The sequence below is a fragment of the Phoca vitulina genome, unplaced genomic scaffold (genome assembly GCF_004348235.1).
Source record: "Phoca vitulina isolate PV1807 unplaced genomic scaffold, GSC_HSeal_1.0 scaffold12, whole genome shotgun sequence".
Taxonomy (NCBI): Eukaryota; Metazoa; Chordata; class Mammalia; order Carnivora; family Phocidae; genus Phoca; species Phoca vitulina.
Genome location: NW_022589715.1, coordinates 9,288,496 through 9,302,580, shown reverse-complemented (window position 1 = coordinate 9,302,580; position 14,085 = coordinate 9,288,496). Strand labels below are relative to the sequence as shown.

Below are 14,085 nucleotides of genomic sequence, written 5' to 3'. Positions count from 1 at the left end.
GGCTGCAGGGTAATATTCCTAGCACCCAAACACCAGGGATGGGAGGCTGGCCCCAGGGTCCCAGCCACAGGCTCCCCAAGTCCTGGCCTGAGAGGCGGCAGTACCTGAGCATGCTGGGGGGCTGGGACTCACCATGGGAGGATGCCCAGGGGCCTTCGGGGCTGGAACCTGCCTCTGCCCCACCTCTCCAGACCCCTGGGCTTCCAGAGCCCTGGAGAGTATCCTCTCCCCTTCCCAGCAGCCTCTAAGCCTGCCTCCCCCCACCCCCCAGCACCCCCGATGGACCTAGAAGTCCCCTTTGTCCCCAGGAGCCCTCAGGAGAACATATGGGGAAGGAAGGGACAGAGGGAGAGTCCTAGGCCTCAGACAGGGGAGCCATCTTGGGGCTGGAAGAGCGGGTGCTGTCCGGGAAGGCCAGGGGTTACACAATCCAGCTCTTGGAGACTGAGGATGCCCTTCCCCCTTGGGGACAGAAGCCACAGACTCGACCTCCTGGCATCCCCCTGAAAGGACTTTCAGGTACATGTGCTCCTGGCAGATCTGGGGTCCCCAAAGCATCCTGGATAGGCACTAGCTGGTCTTCTGCTTCTGGAGCCGTGGTTGGGGGTACAGAGGGCACTCGGGCCAGCCAGGACGTCTCTAGAGCAATACCAGGAACACCTGCTCCAGGCCTGGAGTTCAGGGAGGAAGCTGGGGTCTGAAGCAGCCCTGCAGATGCCCCCATAGCGAACTTCCTCGGCGCAGGGCGCTCCCAGCTACGTGGGCTCTCTCCGGGCCCTGCAGCAACATGCAGGGCTCCAGCCTTCGGGCCACCGGCGTCAGGGCTCCCAGATTCTGCCAACAACGCCTTCAGAAGCCGCTGCAGGTATGGTCTAGAGACAGGAGTAGGGCTCCTACCATCGCTGGGGGGCTGGAACCCTGAAGCAGGAAAGATAAGAGGTTACGTCCCAGAATCCCAGAGGGAAGATGCACTGCCCCGCTGTAGAGCGCCAGGGCCATTTTCAGTCTTATCCACAGCTCGTTGGAGACAGCTTGCCACACCCCTGCTCAGCCGCTGCTCAACACCTTCAAGACCCAAATTTTCAGCTCCCACTGAAAAACAAGGACCACAGAACCATCCCATCCCCTCCCCTCTTGGTCTCAGTCACCACCAGCAGGTCAGACCACAGGGATCTTCCATGACCTTCCACCCCGAGCCCAAGCTGCGGACGGTCAACTCACCGGATAGCCGAGGGCTAATAGCACGGCAGCCCCCACTGTCCCGCCACCTCCTGGGGCCCTCTGTACTGAGCGACCCCCTGCCTCTCACCCCACATTTGAGGTCTCCTGCAGAATTTCTCCTGCACTTGTAACCACCTCCATCACGGCAGGCACATGCACTCAGCAGGACAGGGCCTCCTCGCTCTTCACGGCCACTCCTGGACCATGGCCCTAGAGTTTTATAAAACTCATCTTAAGCCCAAGTTATATCTGGCCAGGCCCCTCCATCCCCTCGGTGCTGTCTCTCACCCATCACACCTGCCCATGCACTGAACGCTTCACAATGAGCCCAATCTTCCATCAACAGACACTGACCATATCAGGGCTGATCTGCTTCAACCAGCGACTCTTCTCCCTCCTGGTCGCATTGACCTCACAGCTCGCTCCCCCAGACGTGGGCAGTACCAGAAACCACCACTGCAGAAGTCTCCGTCCCTGGCTGCCCACTCCTATACTTCGAAGCTCACTTGTTTAAATATCACAACTCTTCAGCTCCACCGAGCACATGGACCCCAAGGTCTTCCTGCTCTACCACCTCCCTGCTTCCAGACCACTCTCCGCACCCGACTTGGGCTCCACAGCCCTCACTGCAAGTACTCAAGCACCTTCCCCTCTGTCACATCCGCCCACAAAATCCCAGTCCTGGAGAACCAAGTTGCCAACCTACGCTGCGCCTCCAACCTGGCCACCAGCTGCCACAGCACCACCCACAGCCCTACGGGGTGTCTCCAGCCAGTTCTTCTGCCACCTAGTCAGCAGCGTCGCACCTTTCCCCACACATTCATCACCTTCTCCCCAACATCTAGGCTAGTGACCTGTCATGCTTTGTGACCAAAGTCCTCAGAAGCCCATGCATCTGCACATCAAGATCCACATGCAAAGTTAGGTCTGCTCCTGTCTTCCTTATTAGGTCCAAGGAATCTCAGACATTCTCAGAGATCTATCCACCAAGGGCAGCTCCTACCCAAATGTTCTAGATATTATTCCCTCTGCCCTCTAAATCCACCCTTTTTTCCTTCTCCATTGGGTCATTTCAGCATCCAAACATGCTTGAATGTCTACCATCATGATTAACCTCCTCTTGACCCACAGCCCCTTCCAGCCACCTCCCAGTTCCATTCCTCATAGTAGTCCAACCTCTGGAATACCCACAAAGCTCTTGCCACATCATCTATTCTTTTTAACTTAAAAAAAAAAAAAAAGAGCATGTAATATTGGATATTATGTATAGGAAAGAATAGCCTAAGAAATGGTGCTAGAACTGGATAGTCACATGCAAAAGACTTAGGATTAAATCTTCATGACCTTGGATTAGGCAAAGGCTACTTAGATAGGACACCAAAAGCACAGTTAAAGGATAGAGAAGTTAGACCCCCATTGAAATTAAAAATGTTTGTATTCAAAGGACACCATCAACCTATAGAATGTGAGAAAATATTTCCAAATTACAAGTATGATAAGGGACATGTATCTAGAATACACAAAGAACTCTTACAACTCAGCAATAGAAAGACAACCCAAATGAAAAACCGGCAAAAGGATTTAAACACATTTCTCAAAGAGGATATATAGATGACCAATAAGCATATAAAGAGATCATTAGGGAAATGCAAATCAAAACGACAATGAGATACCACTTCATACCCACTTAGGATGGATATAATCTGAAGAGTAGATAATAGCAAGTGTTGGCAAGGACATGGAGAAATTTGAACCCTCACACATTGCTTGTGGGAGTGAAAAATGATGCAGCCAATTTGGAAAACATAGCATTTAAATCTGGAGTTACCATAGGACCCAGGAATCTATTCCTAAGTATATATCCAAAGGAAAAGACATACATTTGCATAAAATCTTATATACAAACATCCATAGTAGCATTAATCATAATAGCCAAAAAGTAGAAATAACCCAAATATCTTTCAACTGATGAAGGAACAAAATGTCGTATATCCATACAATGGAGTGTCATTTGACAAGAATGAAGGACTCATACATGATACAATATGGATGAGCCCTGAAAACATTATGCTAAGTAAAAGAAGCCAGTCACAAAAGATCATGTATTATAGGATTCCATTTACATGAATTTCCAGAATAGGCAAACCTAGAGAGACAGAATGTAGATTGGCAGTCATCTAGAGCTGGGGTTAGGGGCACTCACATACAAGTGAAGGAGGTTGAAGGTCTTGTGTTTACTTCTCATTTGGTTTCTCCCGTGAGATGCTTGTTAGGTCTCTTGCCTGTTTTTCTACTTTGTACTTCCAGCTTTTTCTTATTATGTATATTATATTAACTATATAATATGTATTTTGGGTACAATTAGTTATGTGTTACAAAAGTTCTCTTCTGATTTGTAATTTGTATTTTCACTTTGCCTTTTGATTAGTAGTTATACTATAATAATTACATAATAGTTATTAATGTAGTTGGATTTGTGAATCTTTCCAGTTTTATGGTTTGCTTTGTGTCTTATTAAAGAAATCCTTACTTATCCCAAGGTCATGAAGGATTTTACTATTTTTTTCCTAAAGTTTTTCTATTTATATGTAAGTCTTGTATATATCTGAGATGTATTTGTGCATGAGATGGGAATTTTTAATAGATAACTAGTCATCTTAGAGCCATTTAATGACTAGTCTATTCTTTCCCTAATGATCAGCAATGCCCCTTTATCAAGGCTCCACTTCTGAGTAGAATTCATTTATGGACTCTCCATTCTGTTTCAATGGGCAATTGTCTATCCTTGCACTAGTTCTATGCATTTATAAACATTTTATATACATACATTTCATGTATGTATTTTGTATGGTATACATTTCTATACAATTCTATAAATATATTTTTAAACTATATATCTTGATATCTGCTAGGGCAAGTCCCACCATTTTAGTTTTCTTCAAGAGTATCTTGGCTATTGTTTGCCTTTTGTGTTTTGTTTCTTTTTAATAATTTTTTTAAAGATTTTATTTGTCAGAAAGAGAGTGAGTGAGCACAAGCAGGGGAAACGGCAGGCAGAGGGAGAAACAGGCTCCCCGCTGAGCAAGGAGCCCAATGTGGGGCTCGATCCCAAGACTCTGGGATCACGACCTGAGCCGAAGGCAGATGCTTAACCAACTGGGCCACCCAGGTGTCCCAACCCTTGTATTTTTATTTAAGTTTTAGAATCACCTTGTCAAGATTACCAAAAAGCTTCTTGGGATTTTTAGTGGGAACTGATGGAATCTATAGATCAGAATTGACATTTTTACATTGTCTTATTAATGAACAGGATACATATCTCTATGTATTTAAGAATCTTCAATGATTTTAATAAAGGTTAATTTTCCATAGAACTTTTTATAGAACTTCTGTCAGACTGATTCCTTGGGACCTTATTATTGCTATTATAATGGGTTTTTTTAAATTACGTTTTCCAACTATTGATATAATCAATATAGAAATTTCTATACATCTTTTAAAATTCTTATTGCTGGGGCACCTAGGTGGCTCAGTCAATTAAGCATCCCATTCTTGGTTTCGGCTCAGGTCATGATCTCAGGGTCATGGTATTGAGCCCCACCTCAGGCTCAGGGGGAAGTCCGCCTGAGATTTTCTCCCCTTCTTCTGCCCCTCCTCCCAAAATAAATCTTTAAAGAATAAGATAAAATTCTAATTGCTTCCAATAATTTAATAGGTTTTGTTGCTTTCAGTGTAGATAATCATCATCTATGAGTAGTGACAGTTTTTGCCTCCTTCCCAATCCTCAGAGTTTTCATTATTTCTCTTGCTGTACTGCAATGGCCAAGATCTTCACTACAGCATTGAACAGATGAGACAATAGTGGAAAAACATGCTTTGGTCCTGATTTTAGTGCTTTTACATTAAACATGATTTTTGCTCTGGGTTTTTGGTAGATACCCATGTTAAGGTTAAGAAAGTGACCTCTATTCCTGTTTACTAAGTTTTTAATCATAAGTGAGAATTTTCAAATGCTTTTTCTACATCTCTTGTGGTAAACCCCTGATGATTTCGCCCTGCTCACCCCTGCAACCTCAGTCCTACCACTTCACCCTCATGGACACCACCCTCAACATAGAAACCTGCTCCAGATTCCTCAGATCACTCTGCCCCTTGTCACTTACCTCCCCCACGGGGGCCTTGGCCACTTGGGCTGCAGTCATAGAGCCTGAGGACCCGTGTGATGTCCGAGGTGCTCAAGTTCCATCGCTGGCCAATGTGAACACTGGGAGCCCAGATCGGTGTGATGGTGGGCAGCCCACGGCGGCTGAAGGCAAACCTGAAACCCAGCAGGTGGGGACCGGAGTCCAGATCACAATGGGGGCTGGAGGGGCAGTGAAGAAGGGAGAAAGGAAAGGGGGTCCTCACCTCCCATAGTGCATCACTGATGAGTAGTCATAGGGCACCAGCATGTTGCTGCTCCGAGATTTGATGAAGTTGATTTCAAAGCCTGGGGGTGGCGGGGGGGGGGGGGGGGGGGGCAACCACAAAACTTGGGGTTGGGAAAGAGGGTGGGGGAGTGAGGGGTCGGGTGATAGGGGCCTTCCAGCCACTTGTAACCTATGTGAGCTGAAGGATCCAAAACTATAGCCAGATGTGCCCCCCACCACCAGTTCCTGGTCCCCACCTCCTTGGTGCCTTCTCTGCCTACTCCTCCCCTTCCCAGGAGGGGTCCAGACCTGCACTAGCTGACGTGGAAGCACAGGGACCTCATGACTTCCTAAAGAGTGCCCTCCACTTCTAGCCCTGCTCAAGCTCACCCGGATGCAACTATCTTTGTAGAACCTACACTTTCCACGGAGTCGCATACCACTCCGTGTCTTCAACACCCTTACCCAAGAGATGGAGTACCTACCCTTCAACCCAGCTTTAGAGACCCACTAGCCTATCAGCTGCTGTTGAACTCCCATTCCCCAGCAGCAAGCCACCTTGTTCTTTCTGCCTTGGGCCGGCGCACCCACCCCCCAGGTTTGAGTCCAGCATTTTCCCACTGGCCAGAGCACCCACTTTTCCCCGTCACTGCCATACCTGCCTCTACAGAGTTCTTCATCCTTCCTTTTAAAAACCCTTAAGATATTAAACAGTTTTGAACAGACAATATACTCATCTGGTTCAAAAGTCAAAAAATGTTGAGATGTATAATAAGCCTCCCACTCCATCCCCCTTCTGAGGTCCTGCCTCCCCATCCCCAGTTCATTACTGTCATTAGTTTGTATATCTTAGCAGTTTGTTCTATATATAATACAAATATATTCTCATTTTTCTTCATTCTTAATAAATGGGAAAAATTGCTTAAGAAAACCACTTGAGTTTGAGTGCTGTTGGTTTTTTAATTCATTAATTCCTGTCTTTAACTTCATTAATTCCCTCCTGCTTTCCTTTTTCTTAATTTGGATTGAAATGCTTAATTTTTTCTATTTTTATTGAAAGAAGTATTTAAGTCTACACATTTTCCCTGAGCATTGCTTTAGCAGAGAACCATCAGTTCTAGTGTGTTGGGTTTTTGTTTTTGTTTTTCTAAGAATTCCTGCAATTCTTTAACCCTGGAGCTAAAAGAAAGGATTATTATCGTTGTTTTTTAAACTTTAATTTCTAAGTAGAAGTTTTGGGTTTTGTTATTTTTATTTTATATCATGATCAAAACATTTAAATTAACGTTTTCAAATTTGAAGTTTTTCTATCATATGGTAAGTTTTCCCAAGTATTCCATGAACACTTGGAAGGATTAAAGTCTCTATTTTCAGGGTATAGTCACTATCATCACCCCCTTCCTTAGGCTAATCTCAGATCTCAAACTCCATTCCTTGTCTCATTATAAGGTGCTACCTAAATGCGCCCCCCCCCCAACGGCACCCTTTCTCCGGGGCTCCGTGCATGCTGGTCTCTTGAGTACCCTCCCCCACCCATTTTACCTGGCTCACCCCACAACAGCAGTGGAGGTGCTCCCACCAGAAGCTCTCTGCTTACAGGAAGGCTTCCAACACTTCCCCTTACCCCCACATTCCCCCAGACCAAATTCCTGATCATGTATCTGCCCCACTTCCATCCCTCATGAAGCAGTGGCCTCTCCTCTTCTCACCTCCTGACTCAAGCTGTGTGCCCCCCCCCCACCGCCACAAGCTAGGGATCCCACCATTCCCGAGATCAGATGCCCAGCACTCAGCCCCACACCCAGCACACAGCTCCTGCTCGGAGGAGCAGCCTCGGCTCTACCACTGCCACCTTTTGGGACGTGGTCTCCCCGGGCTTCCTCTGTCCCACATGCCCATTGGTACCCAGCTCACGAGGACTGAGCCCCTGCAGGCTGTCCTCAGCCTCCTGCATCAGACACTTGGCACGCACAGCCCACTACTTCCAGGGCTTCGGTCTCAGCTCCACCCGTGCACCTGGAACACAGCCCCCTGCCCCAACCCCACCCAGCAGTGTCTGGCACAGGAAGGACACCATGAACAAGGGTCCATCCTCAGGTACCTGGCTGTGTTCATGAGAAAAAAAGGAGACACAAAGCAAATAGTGATGCCCTAGCTCAGGCAGGAGTACAGGCGGGCAGATGGAAGGCTGGGAGCCCAGAGCGGTAGTATCGGGACCACCTCCTGGTCTCAAAGAGAACCAGGAGCCCCACCTTCCCCATGGTAGACAGGCAGATGGTGGGGAAGATAGATAGGCTCTTCTAAGTGGCAGGCAACTCCAGCCCTGGCCACTGGCTTCTCACGCCAGGACCCCCAGGCCTGGCCTGTGCTGTGCGCGACTTGGCTTACCTGGGCGGACCTCATTCCAGTGGATACGAATATAGCGGTCCCGATCAGCCCGTGAGTGCTCATGCCAGAAGCCCAGCACATGCATGAGCTCATGCAGGACAATGCCTGGGCCTTTCCGGAGACAGGTAGGTGCCAGGGACACCACCTGCATCCCTCCACTGCGTCCCACGCTGGAGAAACATCTGCAGGGCCAGGAGAGAGTACTGGGGAGGTACCAGCCCAGGGATCCAGAGCAGACCCAGGCCCCCTTCCCCTTCCTCTCCCAGGTCCTGGGATGAATGAGCACCAACAGGTAGTCCCCATCCTAGATTCTAGTCCCAGGCTTGCTGTTCCCAAGTCCCTTCACTGCCTGGCCATCTGTGAAATGGGTACACTGAATTCCCATTCCCAGCCTGGGGTACAAGGAGGACTGAGGGATGGAGAGGAGCACTGATAATGGAAGCAGCTCGTGGAGTGAACGTCCCCATGCAGGGGTCCCCGAGTCAATGCTTTCACACATGATCTTCAGTCCCCAACAAGCTAGGAAGTGGGTACCTCCAGCGTCCCCATTTCAGAGGCTCTTGCCCGGTGTCAGGTGGTTCCTACACTGTGGAACCTGGATCGGAGGCCAGGTGGGCCCCACAGAAGCCGCACCCGTTCCCCAGACCATGAAGTCTCCGCAGAGCAGGGTTTTGTGAGGAGAGTCAAGCACCTCCTTCCCCTCCTTCCGCCTTGGGTATCTGTAGGTCCAGCTCCCACCCAGCAAACCACTCAGTGGGCAGGGCGGCTTTGGACCTGGGAAGCCAGGCCTCGAGACAGGTTTTAGACGAGGTCTTGGGTAAGTCCCGGCTGAACTCCGAAGAACGCGGAGGAACCCCCCCCCCCCCCCGCCATGGACACACGGACACCCCCAGGAGCACGTACCCAGACATGGGAATGATGGAAATGAAGTCCCTCTGGCCCTGGTAGGCGACAAACCTGATGCACGTGAGGCGCTCAAATTCGGCAAATGCCTCCAGGAGGACCTCGCGGCTGGGTTTATCTGGGGGAGGCGACACCGCGGCTGAACCTCCAGCAGAGACCCCAGAGCCCTCGTGACCCCTCGCAAGTCTGCATGCAGGGTGGGAACGGAGCTTCCAAGCACTCTTCCAAAATGGAAAGGTCAAGAAAGGGCAGCCTGAGTGTCGCGGGGGGAGGGGAAGCTGGGTCCCAGACAGGCCCTGGCTGTGCAACCTTGGGTAGGTCCCTGTCCTCTGGGCCAGTCGGCCTTGAAATGGAGCAGACAGTCCTTCTACGTACCCCTATCAGCTCTCCCAGGCTTTTAGCCCTCCCAGCTCCCGAGGCCCTCAGGAACAAAGGCTTCTCGGAGAAGGGTTCTTTGGTGGTGAGGGCGAGTAGAGGCAGAGGGAAGAACCCCAGCAGAGCCCAGGCTACACAGGGCGTAAGGCTGAGGCCACAGGGAGGCCCACAGCTCCCAGGACGGAGCGCACACACTCACTCACCGTACTTGCTGGAGAGCAGGAAGGGGACCTCCACAACCCCCCCGTTCTTAGGCCACTTGTTGCTGCTCGCTGAGAACAGCCGGAAGGGACTCTGAGGAGAGAGGGCAGTTCAGGGACCGCTGGGGACCCAGTTCAGCCAAGCTTCTTGCCCCCAGAGGTGCCGTGTCTCAGGCCCCAAGAACCCGAAAGACGGGAGAAGCAGGACGCAGGCACAGGAGGGTAGGGACAGAGGGGTGGGACATCCGGGGGCCTGCTAGGTGAGTTACGATATACAACACGACCCTTTGTCCTACAGAACAGAACTGTAACCTATTCCATCAAGCAGAACAAAACCTGACACTTGTTCCTGAGGAGGCTGATGAGGAGTGCCAGCTCCCCAGGGTGGCCCCGTTGAGAAAGGCTGAGCTCCAGCCGCAGCCCCGTCCTTCCTGAAACCCAGCAGTCAGCCGAGCATCCCTGAACGTCCACGGAAAGATGAGGCAGGGTCCTTCTCAGGCTGATGTTAAGGCAACTTCCCTGGCCTTAGCAACTCCTTTTTCCACTCTTGTGCCAACCAAAACCCTGCGAGGCAGAGGCTCCATGGCACCCTGGCCGGTCCTGCCCCACTGGCTACCACAGGTTTTACTGGATTCGCGCTTCCCCCCTGTCCTCACTGGGTGACCAGGAACAGGGGCCTCGCCCCACCCACCAGCCCCAGCCTTTGGCTCTGCAGCCCAGCCTCATGTTGCACCAACGGTGGGCAGCCTCCAACCAGCAAAACCGTCTTGCTCTCACCAGGTCACTGTCCTGTTCAGGAGGACACCTCTACCACCCAGTCCCTAAGAAGATGGCCTTGCTCTCCTGAACACCGAGCATCCTCTTCTCCCCGGCAAGTCACCCCAGTTCCCACCCAGCCTTCTCCTTTTCTGACTCCACCCCTCCCGTCCTACCAGGATGGGGTCCCAGACCATGGCTGCCACCCCTGGGGTTCCCCACCACCACCTCCCTACAGCCCCACCAGCCCCTCTGCTGGTCTGTGCTCATCTCTTCCTTCATTCCAGTACTTTCTGAGCACCTCCCCCGGGCAGAGCACCTCCCCTGGGCAGAGCACCAAGATGGACCTTGAAGGCTCAAACCCCCTCCTTCAGGAAGGCCTCCCAAGCTGACTGCTCTTACCACCGCAGAGGTTACCCTCCCTCCCATTCAGTCTGGCTGATTCCTACTAGAGCATTCACTGTGACTTTAGCAAGAAAGGGTATCTATCAAGCTAATGAGCAACAGATTTTGGATCCCTCACGTATCACGCCCCCATGACACCGGAGGCTGGGCTCAAAGGCCTCTAACGCTATCTGTGAAGTTATTCACACCCATGTGTGTACATGCTCACACTCACTGGCCGAAGGATATCCCCCTCCAGGAGGAAGCTGCTCTCCGGGGTTTCCTCTGGGATGAGCCCTGGGAAGAAGGGAGGGATGTGGATGAGCCCAGGCCCTCCCTCCACCCAGAGTCCAGACTCTAGGGACAGGCCCAGCAGCCACCCCAGAGTCTGGCCTTCCTGACTCTGAAGGTGGAGCTTCCCTGGGCCCTGAGGCTGTGGACCTCAGGCAAGTCACACAGTCCCTCTGAGTCTCTAGTCTACAAATATGCATGATGGATCTCAGCCCAATCACATCTCTCCCTTGTTAGAACACAGTCCATGGCTCCCCCAGCCCACGCAAATCCAGGCCCAACTCCTTCCTCTCTGCTAATCAGGAGCAGCCATTTCTTCAGCTGTCCCCTATGTCATCCCCCTCTCCACCCCAGGCCACACTCTTTCCTGTGAGCCCCAGCACGCCTGAGTGGGAGCAGGGCCATGTGCCACCTTTCGGTGACTGTGACTGGTCCGGAGGGAGCTAGAACCTAGAATCTGAGGCTTCCCCGGGATTTTTTTTTTTTTAGCTGCCATAGAGGTTACTTAGCCAGGGCTGCTGGAGGCCCACTGGCTACCTGAGATGCCCTTTACTGGGAAGGACACGCCATCCCCAGCTGCCGGGAATGTTGGCTGCTAAGGTCTCGCAGCTGAAGGCCCTTGGCCAGGGATGGCTGGGAAGCTACCCAGGCCACACTCCAACATGCCCTGGGCTCTCCTGTCCTTCCTCAGCCCCCATCTGTGTGATAGTCAGGGCCCTCGCAGGGACAAGTGACCAATTCCAGCTCGCACCACCATAGAAGGAAGGTGTCTGGCTCCCGTGAGCCTGTCTCTGCTTCTCTCTCCAGCCTCGGTTTCTGCCAGGGCAGGCAGCCCTTCTGCCCAGCCTCCTTACCAAGAGGTCAGCCCTACGAGGAGTCCCGGAAGAGGGTCTGGCCCTGAGGCCCATTAGGTTGGGTTCCCTAGACGCAGAGCCTGAGCTGGGGAGGCACCTACAAGTGATTTACTGAGGGGGCGCTGGGGAAGCCCCAGGCTCTGCTGGCGTGCAGCCTCAACCTGACCCCACAGGAGCTCTGGACCCCAACCGGCACCACACACTTGTCCCACACTGAGGCAGGGGGCTGCCCCATGGCCCCTACGAGTCACTGTGGGCCGCCCTGGGCAGGGGAGGGAGTAGCTTCCCAGCCATCCCTGGCCAAGGGCCTTCAGCTGCGAGACCTTAGCAGCCAACATTCCCGGCAGCTGGGGATGGCGTGTCCTTCCCAGTAAAGGGCATCTCAGGTAGCCAGTGGGCCTCCAGCAGCCCTGGCTAAGTAGCCTCTATGGCAACTGAAAAAAAAAAAAAAAAAAAAAATCAATCCCGGGGAAGCCTCAGATTCTAGGTTCTAGCTCCCTCCGGACCAGTCACAGTCACCGAAAGGGGGCACACGGCCCTGCTCCCGCTCAGCCATGCTGGGGCTCCCAGGAAAGAGGAGCATGACCACGCGGTCACCGGGAGGTTCTTATCCCCTCAGGCAGTCACCCCGGTCCCCCAACACTTCAGCTCCAACCTCCAAAATCCAGACTTTTTTTCCCCCCAGCAGCTTCACCCCGGGCTATCTCTATGTTCTTTCTTCAGCGGAGATCCCCAGACAGGGAGGCGTGAGGCCTCATGCGGCTTTGCCCCACCAGCGCACGCCCTCACACCTGCAGACCATCCTGCCCCAGGTGGCTGCCATCTCAAACCCCCACTAATGATTTCGCTCAACACCAGCTGGAGCACCCCAAAGACCCGTACTTTTATCAGGCCATTTTTTAAAAACCTATGCTTTTCTGTCTTCTTATAAAATGACAATCCAGTAGAGAAGATACAGAAATAGAGACTTTTTAAAAAGTTACCCATAGAACTAGGAACTGCTGCTCATCCAGAGCCCAGTGAGCTGGCACCTTTCCAGCTTGTTCTGCTCGGCTGCGTGTTCAGCATGGTCTTCACCACAGCACATGGACCACTTCAGAGCCCCTCTGCCCCACAAGACGCCGCCATGCCCTCACCTTGGTTAATCGCAGGGATGTCCTTGTCCCAGGCCGTCTGGGTCTCCTCAGGGTTGAGGCCCTCTGAGAAGCTGCTTCCACAGGCTTCGGGGGAGCTGCAGCCTGAGGGCGCTCCTAGGATCAAACCTGGCCCAGCCAGGTGCGTACCCATGATGCCCGGAGCGCCCTCATTGGTGAGAGAGGACGATAGCACATGGGAGTGGGGGGTAGGGGGTCAGCCAGCCAGAGCCAGGCCCTTCACGGAAAGCAGGCCTCCAGAAAGTAGTCCTGGAAGACCTCCTGGCCTTCCCTCAGTCCCAGCTGGTGATAATAGCTAGACAACCTTGAGGAAGGAGCTCCTTTAAGGGGACCAACACTGGGCTCTGAGTATCTGTGGGTATGAGGTAGGGGAGGGAGCAGAAGAGAGGCGGGGACAGACCTCAGACACCCACACTGAAGGCAGTGCGGGCTAGCCTGGACCCTGCCCCATGCCTCCCTTCTCAGCCCAGACCTCTGGAAAATGGACTCAGACTGGGCAAGCCTGGCACGCAAGCAGAACAGGGACGTCTGGAGGGCCGCACCTGCTACCTCCTGCCAGGCAGGCCCTCTGCGTTCAGGGTCTTCAGGAGGCCTTCCCTTGGCACCCCTCGGAACGGGTTTCTGGGAGCATCCCTGGAGAGCCCGTTTTCTGAGCTATTCAGATCAGCTCGGATCCCTGCAGGCTCTGGCCACACCCTTCTCGCCTCTACCCACACTCTGTGGCTGGAGCCAAAACTCGAGAAGAGAAGGGCGAGGCAGCCCACTTACCTGGCATGGAGAGTAGACCAAGCACCCACGGCCAGAGGCGTCCCATGTTCACGCGGTCTGTGGGGGGCCCCACTGGCCCCACAGCAAGCAGGAGCCCAAATACCCGCAAGGACAAGCCCGCCTAATAGCAGACCTAACGCCAGTCCTCGCCCCCACCCAGCCCTTAAATAGCGACTTCTCCAGCCCCCACCTGCAGCCCCACCCCAACCAACCTCACCTGCAGCCCCGCCTCCATCAACGCCACCTGCAGCTCTGCCCGCTCCCACCTGTGCTCCCCGCCCCCACCCCCCCAGCCCAGGCCGGAGCCTTCAGGACCCAGGTCAAATCCTTCTCAGCTTGGCTGAAGTGGGGAAAAAGGTGAGAAGCCAGGCACCAAGCACCC

At 52.6% G+C, this 14,085-nt stretch overlaps 1 protein-coding gene across 1 annotated transcript; it reads right to left on the bottom strand.

Moving 5' to 3' along the window:
• Nucleotides 1–385: 385 nt before the first annotated feature.
• Nucleotides 386–13,750, bottom strand: ASTL (astacin like metalloendopeptidase). The gene is made up of 9 exons (XM_032411215.1): nucleotides 13,704–13,750; nucleotides 12,918–13,043; nucleotides 10,872–10,933; nucleotides 9,500–9,590; nucleotides 8,922–9,039; nucleotides 8,019–8,200; nucleotides 5,629–5,710; nucleotides 5,385–5,539; nucleotides 386–918 (listed from the first exon to the last, which is right to left on the bottom strand). The coding sequence occupies exons 1-9, from the start codon at nucleotides 13,747–13,749 to the stop codon at nucleotides 422–424; spliced, it is 1,359 nt and encodes a 452-aa protein (XP_032267106.1). The 5' UTR covers nucleotide 13,750; the 3' UTR covers nucleotides 386–421.
• Nucleotides 13,751–14,085: the final 335 nt, after the last annotated feature.